At 39.0% G+C, this 14405-nt stretch overlaps 1 protein-coding gene across 3 annotated transcripts in view; it reads right to left on the bottom strand.

The window, feature by feature from the left end:
* The window catches only part of syt5.L (synaptotagmin 5 L homeolog), a 129674-nt gene that overhangs the window by 8288 nt on the left and 106981 nt on the right, over positions 1-14405 (bottom strand). For all 3 annotated transcript variants that reach the window (XM_018226228.2, XM_041569490.1, XM_041569491.1), the window contains 4 exons: positions 11172-11353; positions 6666-6785; positions 6075-6242; positions 5413-5580 (listed from right to left, as the gene is read on the bottom strand). In XM_018226228.2, the coding sequence (XP_018081717.1) occupies positions 5413-5580; positions 6075-6242; positions 6666-6785; positions 11172-11353 (638 nt within the window). The remainder of the gene's footprint in view (positions 1-5412; positions 5581-6074; positions 6243-6665; positions 6786-11171; positions 11354-14405) is intronic.

Raw genomic sequence — 14405 nt, 5'->3', positions numbered from 1 at the left:
TATTTAATATATAGGACATTAAGTCCTTTAATTAATATATTTATAAATTACATGATTGTGACCTTTTGTTCTTCAATTGATTGTTCTTTTATTGATTTTATATGTGTGGCTATATACAGTTATGTGAAAAAGTTTGTAACCCCTCTCAGCCTGCATAATAATTTACTCCACTTTAAACAAAAAGATAACAGTGGTATGTCTTTAATTTCTCAGGAACATCGGGATGTTTTCTGAACAAAGATTTTTAGTGAAGCAGTATTCAGTTGTATGAAATTAAATCAAATGTGAAAAACCGGCTGTGCAAAAATTTGGGTACCCTTGTAATTTAGCTAATTTGAATGCATGTAACTGCTCAATACTGATTACTGGCAACACCAAATTGGTTGGATTAGCTCATTATGCCTTGAACTTCAAATGCAGGTGTGTCCATTCATGGGAAAAGGTACAGTATTTAAGATGACCAATTGCAAGTTGTGCTTTTCTCCTCTGAAGAGTGACAGCATGGGATCCTCAAACTTTTAAAGATCTGAAAACAATTGTTCAGTAACATGGTTTAGGGAAAGGCTACAAAAAGCTATCTCAGAGGTTTAAACTGTCAGTTTCAACTGTAAGGAACGTAATCAGGAAATTAAAGGCCACAGGCACAATTACTGTAAAACCAAAGGTCTGGCAGGACACAGGAGCGGCATATGTGGAGGATTGTGAGAATGGTTACAGACAACCCAAAGATCACCTCCAAAGACCTGCAAGAACATCTTGCTGCATATATTGTATCTGTACATCGTTCTACAAATCAGCACAATTTGCACAAAGAACATCTATATGGCAGGATGATGAGAAAGAAGCCCCTTATGCACTCACGCCACAAACAGAGTCGCTTGTTGTATGTAAAAGCTCATTTAGACAAGCCACAGTCATTTTAGAACAAAGTGCTTTGGACTGATGAGATAAAAATTTAGTTATTTGGTCATAACAAAAAGCGCTTTGCATGGCGGAAGAAGAACACCACATTCCAAGAAAACCGCCTGCTACCTACTGTCAAATTTGGTGGAGGTTCCATCATGCTGTGAGGCTGTGTGGCTACTTCAGTGACTGGGGTCGTATTTAAACTCGAGGTTCGGATTAATTCAACCCAATATCAACAAATTCTTCAGGATAATATTCAATCATCAGTCACAACATTTAAGTTACACAGGGGTTGGATATTTCAACAAGACAATGAACATAAACACACTTCAAAATATACAAAGGCAAAGGGAGAAGTACAATATTCTGGAATGGCCATCACAGTCTCAAGACTTGAATATCATCGGAAATCTATGGGATGATTTGAAACAGGCTGTCCATGCTCGGCAGACATCAAATTTAACTGAACTGGAGAGATTTGAATGGACGAATAGTCAAAAATACCACCATCCAGAATCCAGACACTCATCAAAGGCTATAGGAGGCGTCTAGAGGCTGTTACATTTGCAAAAGGAGGCTCAACTAAGTACTGATGTAATTGTTGGGGTGCCCAAATTTATATACCTGTCTAATTTTGATATGATGCATATTGCATATTTTCTGTTAATCCAATAAACTTTAAGAGTTGTTCCCAAACTTTTTCATATGACTGTAAGTATATTTTCATCAGGGGTGCACTATCTTCTGTTGACTAGCACAGTCACAAAACGCGTTAACCGCGCTCTCCCCTGCCCGTATCGTCTCCTTGTATCTATTGCACGTATGCTTTAAATTACCTTATAAACGTTGAATTTATCGAGATACTCGCATTGAGAGGCAATTTCTTTGTACCATCCAGTGATCCGCAATTGCGTTTTTCAATGGATTTCTTAGGTTAATGTCAGACAAGAGGATTGTTTGAAAAGAAGTTTATTAGCAGAAAAATGAAAAGCAACAATAAAATTGATCTACAAAGTACTTTTGTAATATATTACTTAGGTTATTGGTTCCCAAACTCTTGGGTTAGCCCATAAGTGGTGTGGGCGGCAGACAAGACAAGATAAATGTTGCCTTAAATATTTCTGCAAACCCAGCCAGAAAGTGAGTTAGAATGAGGGTGGTGACTTGAGCTGTTCTGCTATCCTTGGAGCAAAAAGTATAGTTACAGAACTCTGCTATATTTATAAGTAGGCCTGGACTGGGATTCAAAAAAGACCCTATCATTCCAAGTAGATAGAGGCCCAAACAGCCTCCTAAATAGTGATTTTCATTGGCATCTTACAGCAGCCCCCGGTCCATCAAATCTGTTGGTTATTCCATAATAATAGTTATAGTTCTTAGCCTACACTGTTGTACATGAAAGAACTTCAGTCTGTCCTTAGAGTAGCTGCTTAAAGACAGACAGTGCTTACATATCACACTTCTGAAATCCCTTGTCTCACTTCCAATTACTTTATATTGTCTAATTGCCTTCCGGTCTCTTGCTTTAGCTCCTTCCTCTATTACTTCTGACCATTACTTGTGTTCTAGTTATGGCTGCTCCTTTTATCATCGCTGCTCATGTCAAGAGCTTGTAGCTCAACTAAAGGGCTTTTTTTGAAGTCCTCTTGAGATCATTCATTACACTGTCACTATAATTGTCTTTAAATACCTAATGGAAGGATACCTGTCAGATACCTGTCAGAAGAGCACCAAGGTTTTCTGATCCCTTTGTGTATCCCATTAGTATCACAACCCTTTTTACCTTTTAACTATAGATGAAACATTATTTGACAGCGGGTCTTTCTTGCAAGGGGTCTCTCTAATGGAATATTACATATAGACATAGGCCTATGGGAGAGAAACGAATTACCCAGCATCCCACGTTACTGTTGTCTTATTATTAGCTTACAGTTTCTTTTGTAAAAATGTCTCTTTTTTATGCATTTCTAATTTATGCTTTGCAACTTTTATTACTTAATCCATGAAAGCTTTACATGTATCTTTTCAGCGACTTTAGTGATTGCTGTGCTTGATCAACATTGACTAAATCAACAGCGGCCAGATATATGGACAGCTTTAGTTTTTCCATTTGGCCTATGCGTAATGGGATACTCCTAAAAACTTTGCATCTTTTCAGTGACTTTAAAAGCAGCTTGGTCTCCTCAACTTTGGTCAGTCTGAATCAAATCTAAGTCTAATCATGCAAGCAATTGTCTGCCTGTGAATTAGGCCACTAATTATATTTAAAATATACTTCTGACTGCACCAAGGTGGTTTCTGTATAAGACAGAGATCACTGCCCCCTTGACTTTATTTCATGCCATTTCCTTAGAATACAAGATGATCTATACAGTTTAGATCCACGCAACTGGTGATTAAAAATGAATATAATCATATTACAGTGTGTGAAGAAGAGAGACACAAAGTCTCTGCCTGAAAGAGAAATGTAGATGGCACAATCCACAGGGAGCCTATTAATTTAAAGGTAAATTAGGCATCATTGCACTCGGGGGGTCCTGTAAATAAAAATATGCATGAACAAGCATGTGCTGGGGATGTTATACTAATAATGGCTAAAAATGCTGTCATTCATTTCCATGGATATTGTACATTTACAAGAATAAACAAAAAAAAAACCTGACTAAAGTGCTAAATATGTTGGGTTTTGGTCTCTGTAATCAGTACTGAACTCTCATTGTGCAATAAAGTCAATAAACCAATGATCTATAAGCTCGGACTTATAACCGGACCAGGTGTATGAGGTTATTTTGTTGCTTTGGACATATAGGGACAAATATTCATACATTGGATTTTACCCATTTGTAAGTTCTGGGATTGTAACAAGCATATGGTGAGTTTTTGGTGAAGATCAGAAATTACTTTATACAGTTATTTTATACCATTCTCTTAATCTAATTGATACATCAAATAATACTCGCTATTCAATTGAAGGGCACCTATCATACAAAAATTTTCCCCCCTCCAGAAGTGCAGGGTTAATAGAGCCTGCATTCTGGTTGGAGGAACCAATACTATTTTGGGCAAAAAATGTGTCTAGCAAGCGCTATGGGGCAAATTCACTAAGCGCCGAAGCGCCTAACGCTAGCGTCAATTCGCTAGCGTCAATTCTTGTTTTCGTTACTTCGCAAATTCATGAACACTGGCGTAAATTCGCTAGTGTTACTTCGCACCCTTACGCCTGGCGAATTTTCGCTACGGACGTAACTACGCAAATTTACTAACGCGCGCAGTGTATTGAACGCTACCTTTTACGCTAGACTTCCTTTGCCACCTCAGACCAGGCGAAGCGCAATAGAGTAGATAGGGATTGCTTCAAAAAAAGTTCAAATTTTTTCTAAGTCCCAAAAAACACTGGTGTTTTTTCAATATTATGGGTGATAGGCTGAAAAAGATCAAAACATTTTTTGGGGCTCCCCTCCTTCCCCCCTACATTTCCTAACTCATGGCACCTTAACTATACAGTGGGCACATGTGTAGGGCAAAAAAAAAATGTATTTGATGTTTTGAAGGTTTCCCAGGCATTTGTAGTGATTCTACGTATTCCTCCATTGAACTTTGAATTTGGCGCCGTATGCAAATTAACCATCGCTAGCGTAACTTCGCTTCGCGAATCAACGCTAGCGCAACTTCGCAACCTTACGCTACCCCTGTGCGCAACTTCGGATTTTAGTGAATTTGCGGAGCGCTGGCGAAACTACGCCTGGCAAAGTGTGGTGAAGTTTCGCCTGGCGCAACTACGAATCTTAGTGAATTTGTCACTATGCCTTCTGCATCAAGAGGGCACTCCCTGTACAGATCTCCATGTTTGGTCACATACATTCTCATAATGAGCAAAGAGTCCCAACAGCCTTGAAGGTTGCAGTAGGTTTGGGGTTCCCACAGCAGGTGCAACAAGTGTCCAACAATGAGTGTCCAAACCCATGAAATTGAAAAACGCATGAAACTGAAAATGAGTGGGCACCAAGAAGATATAATTACTTTCTCCTTTCACAAAATCTTTTTAAGTGGCCTCTAGTGACCAATGTAAATGATAAAGTGCTTACTTGGTTTTAACAAAGACAGCATTTTGTACCAAACTAGGACACCATTCATTCTGTATATAAAACATTATATACAGATTATAATTAGTATATTGCGCCTTTGTCTGCATAAAACATGATCCTGGAAAGCCTCAAGTGCAAAACAACAGTATGACACTCCTTTCTCTCAAAACCCAAAATGTCAGTCCACGTTGCTAAAGCATTGGGCCAGTGTGAATAGTTCGGCCACTAATCAGTTAGGACCTTATTTCAGAGATGTCTTTGCCAACATACAGTACAAAATACAACAACACAACATTCCATCATCAGCACATATTAACATTGACAGCACAGAGTGAGATATCATTCACCATCACAGGAATGTATTACCAACTGCTTTATAGAAATATCCATGATACTCTCACTGGAGACTGCCGGCACTTACCTCCTCTTTCTCAGCAGACTGTAAGTCTTGCCACTCCTCAATGACATGCGCCAGATCCACTGTGTTCATGTGAACACGCACCTCCCCAATAGCATCGTGCTTCGAAAACCGATCAAAGTCATACACTGACATGACTAAGGTTTTCCCTCCAAGCTCTGCATAAGGAACCTAAGAAATGTAAAAAAGATTTTTGTAGAATTTCAAAGCAGGTTGCATAGGTTTGGGCCAAAAAAAGTAAGCTCTAATGTGGGTTCTGGCAAGTCAAACTTCAAGCACCTCCACTTTGGTGATGTAATTGCACGAAAGGGAGGCAAAACATGTCCCTACTTTTTCTTATGAAAGTATAACGTTCTTATATGAAGAGAAGGGATTTTATGCTAGGGCTTGCCATGTGGAAGGGTATAGGAATATAAGGGCATAGAGTGGGTGTGATTATTAGTGATGATCAGGTATACAAGATTGTACACTTAAATTAAATGGATTTAACCAAGCAGGTACTACAGTAATATTTGTAAATATTTGTAAATTTGTTTGTAAATGCCATTAGGATTTTTTTAACACAGGGGGATATTTGTCCTTTAAATGGGGTGAGTGGTTTCCTTGATCTCTTGATTTTTTTCGTGATGATATCGAGTGCTAGTGATGCCACAGTTGTTACCTACCTTGAAAGTGAATGACTCATTGAATGTTGGGTTTAGGGTCTTGCGGTGCACTTTTGTTTCATATTTCTTCTTCTTGTCTGGGAGTAAGTATACTTTGACATAGGGGTCGGAGGTACCACCAATGTCCAAGGCTGGTAAGTCTGCTGCCTGTATGATTCCCACAACCAGCTGTATAGGGAAGCAGAGCGAGTTTATTAAATCCTGATTTCTGAACTACATCATTAGTCCATGCAGCCTACAACAGTGAGTGCTAGTCAAGCACACATGCTGATATGACTAGTGGCTACATGGGCATAAGTTATCATGTAAAGACCCAGATTTGGTTACAGCAGTTGCCCAAATTACTTGAGCGGCTGGTACATAATTTAGTGATTGTTTACATGTTTTTGTGCCTTGTTTTAAGACTTTTGGAATATAATTGCATTTGGCAAGCAGATTGTCCAAAAAAACAATTGACTCAAAACAATGTGAAGAGATGTGCTCCATTTTGCACAAATTGGTCAACTTTATCAAGCCAAATGTATCCAGAGCTTGTGTTCAGATAGCTGTGATCAGTAATGCCATTATAAAATCTCATTTTGAGGCCTTTACCTGCCCAGACTGGAAATCATAATCCAGAGAGTACTGGAGCTTGCCCAGCTGCTCTTGGGGTTTCTCATCTTTCACATCATCCAAGAGTGATGGGTCAAGATCTTCAACATCTGGCTGGACCTGCACGAAAATGAGTTTGATAAGTGAGAACAATAATACAGCCAGTATATTGTGTAACAGTACTAGTGTATTGTGTATTGGTACCAGGCTTTTCACACTGAATGGGTGCAAAAGAGAAAAGAATGTAAGAAAGGCTGAGCAGGATACTAATTTAGTTATTTTATCTTACATATAAGATCTGGCAGTGCATGGCCACCTTTAGTCTCTGCCACAGCAGAGCATTCATTCAACAACAGACCAGCACTGTTTAGACTATAACTAGACTCATTTTATTTTGATAATATCTAAGTAGCCATAAATACATAATGCTATTCTATTGCTATTTACGGGTGCTTCTTCTGAAACTCGTGCAGCACATAAATCTTCTGTGTCAGCAAAAAGCTAGGTTTTCATACTGTACTGTACAAAATGGCAGCTCACAGCCATGTGTTTAAATATGAAAATGCAGGGAAGTAATATTCCATGAGCAATTAAAAAAAAAATACAAATATATTTAGATTTTCCCAGCTCTACTAGTATAAAATATGACTTTGCTCACAAAGGCATTCCTGCCGAATTATTGGGGTACTTTTCTTATTCAAAATATCCTCTTTCATACTTGTATTCTGTTTATTGCTAGGTGGTATGTATTTTTGTGGCCTTAATGAACATTCTTATTATTACACTAAATATGCTGTAATGTTTGCCCTACATAATGCAATACCACCTGCATTTTTTGTGCTTTATTAGTGTGCAAGATCATTCTATGCTTATCTATGAAATATGACCTTTAACTTATGCCTTATAAGACAAAATATTTGATTGTTTTGTTTTCTATTAGATAACAGGGAACCTCATTATGTTTTAAAACCTTTATTCGCCTTTGATTAAGCTTTAAGTATTACAGTTTCATCGTTTTTTTCTAATGCACTTTAGAGTAATTTAGTCTTGTTTAATCTCAATATACTTTCCACTTTAGTACATTAGTCATAAATAGCTTATTTTATATAAAATGTAAATGCTTTTATCCTCCCTTTAAAGTGGCATAGATAAACATTTTCTCAGGGTTATATTGTCACTCATGGAGAGCATTCTGTCTATAAAGTCGCAGATGGAGAGAATTCTAGCTATAGTGTCAACAGTGGAAAGTATTCTGGCTATAAAGTCAGACGTGTGAGCATTCTGGCTATAAAGTCACACGTGGAGAGCATTATGGCTATAAAGTCACACGTGGAGAGTATTCTGGCTATTAAATCACACGTGGATAGCATTCTGGTTATAAAGCCATACATGGAAAGCATTCTGGCTATAATGTCAGACACAGAGTGCTTTCTGTCTAAAATGTCACACTTGGAGATCGTTCTACATATAAACTCACACTTAGAGAGCATTCTGAGTATAATATCACACACAAAGAGCATTCTACCTAAAAAACTCACACTTAGGGGCAAATTCACTAAGCGCCGAACGCTAGCGTCAATTCGCTAGCGTTGGGCATTTTCGTTACTTCGCAAATTCACTAACGAACGCTGGCGTAGATTTGCTAGTGTTACTTCGCACCCTTACGCCTGGCAAATTTTCGATACGGACGTAACTACGCAAATTCACTAACGCGCGCAGTGTACTGAACGCTACCTTTTACACTAGACTTCCTTCGCCACCTCAGACCAGGCGAAGCGCAATAGTGTAGATAGGGATTGCTTCCAATCTAAGTCCCAAAAAACGCTGGCGTGTTTTTTATATTATGAGTGATAGGCTGAAAAAGATCGAGAATTTTTTTGGGGCTCCCCTCCTTCCCCCCTACATTTCCTAACTCATGGCAACTTAACTATACAGTGGGCACATGTGTAGGGCAAAAAACATTTTTTATTTGATGTTTTGAAGGTTTCCCAGGCATTTGTAGTGATTCTACGTATTCCTCCATTGAAATTTGAATTTGGTGCCGTATGCAAAATTAACCTTCACTAGCGTAACTTCGCTTCACTTAGCGAATAAACGCTAGCGCAACTTCGCAACCTTACGCTACCCCTGTGCGCAACTTCAGATTTTAGTGAATTTGCGGAGTGCTGGCGAAACTACGCCTGGCGAAGTGCGGCGAAGTGCGACGAAGTTGCGCCTGGCGCAACTACGAATCTTAGTGAATTTGCCCCCTAGAGTGCATTCTGGGTATAATATCTAACATAGAGAACATTCTACTTATAAACTCACACTTAGAGAGCATTCTGGGTATAATATCACACATGAAGAGCATTCTACCTATAAACTCACACTTAGGGGCAAATTTACTTATGGTCGAATATCGAGGGTTAATTAACCCTCAATATTCGACTGCCGAATGGAAATCCTTCGACTTCGAATATCGAATGATTTACGCAATTAAATCCTTTGAATCGTTCAACTTCAGTAGGTTTTAGGTGGCGAACTAGGGGGTCGAAGTTTTTTTTTAAAGAGACAGTACTTCGACTATCGAATGGTCGAATAGTCGAACGATTTTTAGTTCGAATCGTTCGATTCGAAGCTGTAGTCGAAGGTCGAAGTAGCCAATTCGATGGTCGAAGTAGCCAAAAAAAACATTCGAAATTCCAAGTTTTTTTTTATTCCATTCCTTCACTCGAACTAAGTAAGTTAGAGAGCATTATCGGTATAATATCTCACATGAAGAGCATTCTACTTATTAACACACTTAGAGAGCATTATGGGTATAATATCACACATGAAGAGCATTCTACTTATTAACTCACACTTAGAGTGCATTCTGGGTATAATATCACACATGAAGAGCATTCTACCTATAAACTCACACTTAGAGAACGTTCTGGGTATAATATCTCACATAGAGAGCATTCTACTTATTAACTCACACTTAGAGAGCATTCTGGGTATAATATCACACATAGTTAGCATTCTACCTATAAACTCGCACTTAGAGAGAATTCTGGGTATAATGTCACAAATGAAGAGCATTCTACCTATAAACTCACACTTAGAGAATATTCTGGGTATAATATTACACATAGGGAGCATTCTACCTATAAACTTACTCTTAGAGAGCATTTTAGGTACAATATCACACATGAAGAGAAAAATCGAATTAGCATTTTGGATATAATATTATACACAGAGAGCATTCTTTATATAATGTCACACAGAATGCATTCTGGATATAACGTCACACACGTAGAGTGCTCTGCTTATAACTTCACATTCTGGATATAATGTCGCACGCAGAGATGGTTCTGGTTATAATATGACACATGGAGAGCATTCTAGGAATAATGTTGTACATTGAGAGCATTCTGGTTATAATGTCACATGTAAAAATATTTACCAAAACCCTTCACCTTTTAATTGTCTAGCAGTAAAAAACTGTAGCACATAATTTCTAAGGCCACAAATAATAAAAAAAAAACTCCAAAATACCAAAGAGCTCCAAGAACATCTACTGTGGACACCAGACGCAACATATATGTATGAATGAAGGAACCCACAAGTTATCTCAGCAATACAAGACAAGATACTTTCAATTAAAAGCTAATAAAATGATCAAAGTAATGAGACATCACAAGGAAAAAAAGTAAGCAAAAGCAAGGCTCCTCTGGGTATTATGGAGAATGATTCATCTTGATCTAGATATACAGTACTTCTTCTCTCCATCACAAAACACTTCATATTCAAACTTATTTAGGGTATTTCAACCAAAACCCAGAACTGTCTGATAAAAGAGGTGGTGGCATAGGCAGAGGCATTCGAATGTGCCACTCACTGTGTTAATTAACAGTATGAGCAATAAATATTTAACAGTCTGATAAGGATAAGAACCAACCCCAACCTACTATAACAGGTTACTCAGAGACAAAAACAATTATTACAATAAGGGGCTGATTCACTAAGCTCGAGTGAAGGATTCGAAGTAAAAATACTTCGAATTTCGAAGTATTTTTTGGGTACTTCGACCATCGAATTGGTTAAATTCGTTCGAAGTCGAACGAAATCGAACGAATAATCGTTCGACTATTCGACCATTCGATAGTCGAAGTACTTCCCCTTTAAAAAAAACTTCGACCCCCTACTTCGGCAGCTAAAAGCTACCGAAGTCAATGTTAGCCTATGGGGAAGGTCCCCATAGGCTTGCCTGTGATTTTTTGATCGAAGGATTTTCCTTCGATCGTTGGATTAAAATCCTTCGAATCGTTCGATTCGAAGGATTTAATCGTTCGATCGAACGAAAAATCCTTCGATCGATCGATCGCAGGATCAGCGCTAAATCCTTCGACTTCGATATTCGAAGTCGAAGGATTTCAATCCGAGGGTCGAATTTCGAAGTATTTTTAACTTCGAAATTCGACCCTTAGTGAATCGGCCCCTAAATGTTCACAATGCACAGAAAGAAACTTTCACATTTGTTACCTTGTCAATGTAGCTCTTCCCTAGTTCCTTCACCTCCTTCATGTTAATTTGGGCTTTCACCTTGTCTTTTCCTTTCTTGCCCTTCTTCTTTTTGCCACAACATTTCTTACAGATACAGAAACAACAGCATATCAGGAGAAGGCCAGCTACAATAATGATGGTAGCCAAAGCCCATGGTGGAACTGGATGGGAAAGAAAAGGGAAACGTAACATCTGTTAGGCTCCACATTGTATCTGCAAGACTGCAACTAAAAGAATAATGTAACTGGGGAAAAGGTGCAGAATGTGTAATTTCTTAAATCTGCTTATGGCATATACATGAATATATTGGAGTTGCATGTAAGGGACCTGTTATCCAGAATGCTCGGGACCTGGGGTTTTCTGAATAATGGATCTTTCCGTAATATGGATTTTCATACCTCAAGTCTACTAGAAATAATATAAACATTAAATAAAGCCAGTAGTTGGGTTTTGATTCCAATAAAGATTAATTATATTTTAGTTTGGATCAAGTACGAGTTACGGTTTAATTATAACAGATAAAAAGGTAATCATTTTTTTAAAATTTGGAGTATTTGGATAAAATGGAGTCTAGGATTTTCCTTAAATCTGAGCTTTCAGGATAATGGGTTTCCGGATAACAGTTCATACCTGTATAACTAATATTAAAGAATATTATATGTATGTGCAAAACTGTGATGCATCAATCATACAGAGACATGTACCTGAATTCTTGTATTATCATTCAATAAATGTATTACAATCAGTTGAAATAGATTTCAAAGCACAATCTCTTGTACTTTTATCAGAAATACAGTACATTATTAACTGCTTTCATTAGACTTTGTGCTAGCAGTGGGCCAGGTATTATAAAATTCAATTGGTTTTGTTTTCTCCCATGTCACTAATCTTAGTGGTGCCTAAAGACTCTATTCTACACCAGCATTTAAGGTCTCAAAGTCCATGACACACAGGACATTGAAATAACCTCTAAAGAAAAATTGTAGAGGTCCATAAACCAATCACCTCCTGTTCATTTGAATGGGAAATGCATTGACCAAATCTGATGGTGGGCATTACTAAACAATATGCAGCAGATGTGCATTTCTTATTCAAAGTGGTGGCCAAGGGTGGTTTGATCTCCACAGTTCTACCTAAGATAACAATATAAGGGGGTAACATGTGAATTGTTAAGTTAACAGCTAATGTGTAAGTAGTTTAGCCACTAGATCAAGCCAAATAGTTATGTGAAAAAGTTAATAGGTGTAATTACAGTATAGGAGCCTTTAGGGGGAACTAGTGAGTAAATTAGCTTCATAGAGTTGAGGGGAAAGTCCCAAGAGGGTGGGGACGAGAGAGGTTATAAAAAGAGGAATTACGAAGGAAATTAGAGATCCCTCTGTCTGCTGTCTTTTTTCAACCTAACTATGTAGGAGGTACAACATTTAGCTAGTGAATGGCCTAGCTTGGGTAATAGCATACTGTAGTAGTGTGAGGTGGATGGGAGAGTTAGCATGGGTAGTTGTAGCCCCAAAAAGGAGTAAGTGTGTATAGTGACCCAGCAGGTACCCCGCCAGTCAGGGTTGGAGTGGATAGTTAGGGCACTGGAAGGAACCGGGTGAAAGGTGTAGGAGTTCCACTGGAAGGCACCTGGCAAGATTGGTCTGAAGGGGGATGAAGTGCTGACTAGACCCATAGTAAGACATCGGAGGCTGATGGTGAGAATGTGAGAGAACACTGGAGGCAGGGTAGGACACCGGGGGAAAAACCCTGTGGGCGCCTGCACCACTTCTTCCTGCCGCGACCTCCCATCTTCAGGCTGATCACGGCAAAAACAGATGCAAGCACACATGGCAGGGGGGGAAGAGGGGGCCCTGAGACAGCAGCAGGTCTGGAAGTACCCGCTGAAAACCTGTGTACAACACTGTGCAGAAAACGTATTTAACCTTGTGCCCCTTGGGCAGGGAAATTATTTAGTGGCTTCTTTTTGCTTGCAGTGATTTAAATCACACCAGTCCTCCTCCTCATGGTGCATTCCAGGCTTTACTGTTATAGCCAGACATGAACCACAATAGTTAAAAAAAATCAACATTTGTTAGATCAGTAATAAAGTTCTTTAATATCTGTACCGTGAGTAAGAATACAAAGACAATGGGAGCTGCACTCAACAACAATTCGAGGATCACAAGTTTGATAACTCTTATAATGAAAGATATGGGAATTCAGAAGGCAACATAATCAGTAGAGTAAATTCATTTGTGCTTGAGTAATCTCAGGTGCCCTCTGGCAGAGGAGCTCTTCCCTAGAATCCAGGTCAGTGCCAGTCACATGCTTTATACAGATCTGCTGCCTTTCGTTATGTATCATTTTGCAAAACATTTGCTGTCAGATACTGGTGGGTGGGTGACATTTCATGTTCTGTAGAGCAGATGTTCCAGAGCAAGTGACTTGTGAGCCATCCTAGCATCATTTTGTGTTTAACATTACAAATTAATCGGGTGCTATCAAAATATCCTGTTTTCATGGGAGAAAGGAGAGAAAGTCTCCAGCTGGCACAGGATAGCAGCCATGATGTTCTCTCCTTCTATTACTGTCTCACTGCAAGTCTCCATGTGCTCAGCATGCTTTCCACACTCTCGCTAGGAGGACTAACCTCTTCTCTGTCTGACGGGCAAGCAGCTACCTCTAGTGGTGGCACAATGCCACCATCAGTAATTCTGGGGCCCCATGCAATTAAAAGATTTGGCCAACGCTACTATGACCAATGATGCAGGCCCATTGTAAACTCCACCATCTCCTAGATATTCCCTTGCCTGTCTGAATGTGAGAGGGCCGGAAGGGCCCCTTCTGCAAATTCCTAGTCCACTGCCTTATAGGTAAAAAGTATTTATGTCTAGGCTGGGTAGGGAAAAGGGTTTCAAGGATCACTCAAGTAATCAAAAGAGCATTCATTGTATTGCACTTGTGTACAGGCCCAATGGTCTCACCAGCTGGAAAGATGTGCCAATGATGCCAGTCAATCTTGTAATGGCAGGCGCCTCATTTTAATAAGTTGAAAGAACTTTAGAGAATAACATGAGATTGTCTCATTATCTTGCTTTCACTGGGCCTCTGGCTCAGTGAACACAGTGCTACTGGACAGAGTGGACAGTAGATAGTGTTACTTTAAAGGGATACTGTCATGGGAAAACGTTTTTTTCAAAACGCATTAGTTAATAGTGCTACTCCAGACTT

Source organism: Xenopus laevis, chromosome 7L (genome assembly GCF_017654675.1).
Source record: "Xenopus laevis strain J_2021 chromosome 7L, Xenopus_laevis_v10.1, whole genome shotgun sequence".
Lineage (NCBI taxonomy): Eukaryota > Metazoa > Chordata > Amphibia > Anura > Pipidae > Xenopus > Xenopus laevis.
Note: the sequence above shows the minus strand (reverse complement) of the source record. Positions and strands in the feature narration are given on the sequence as shown.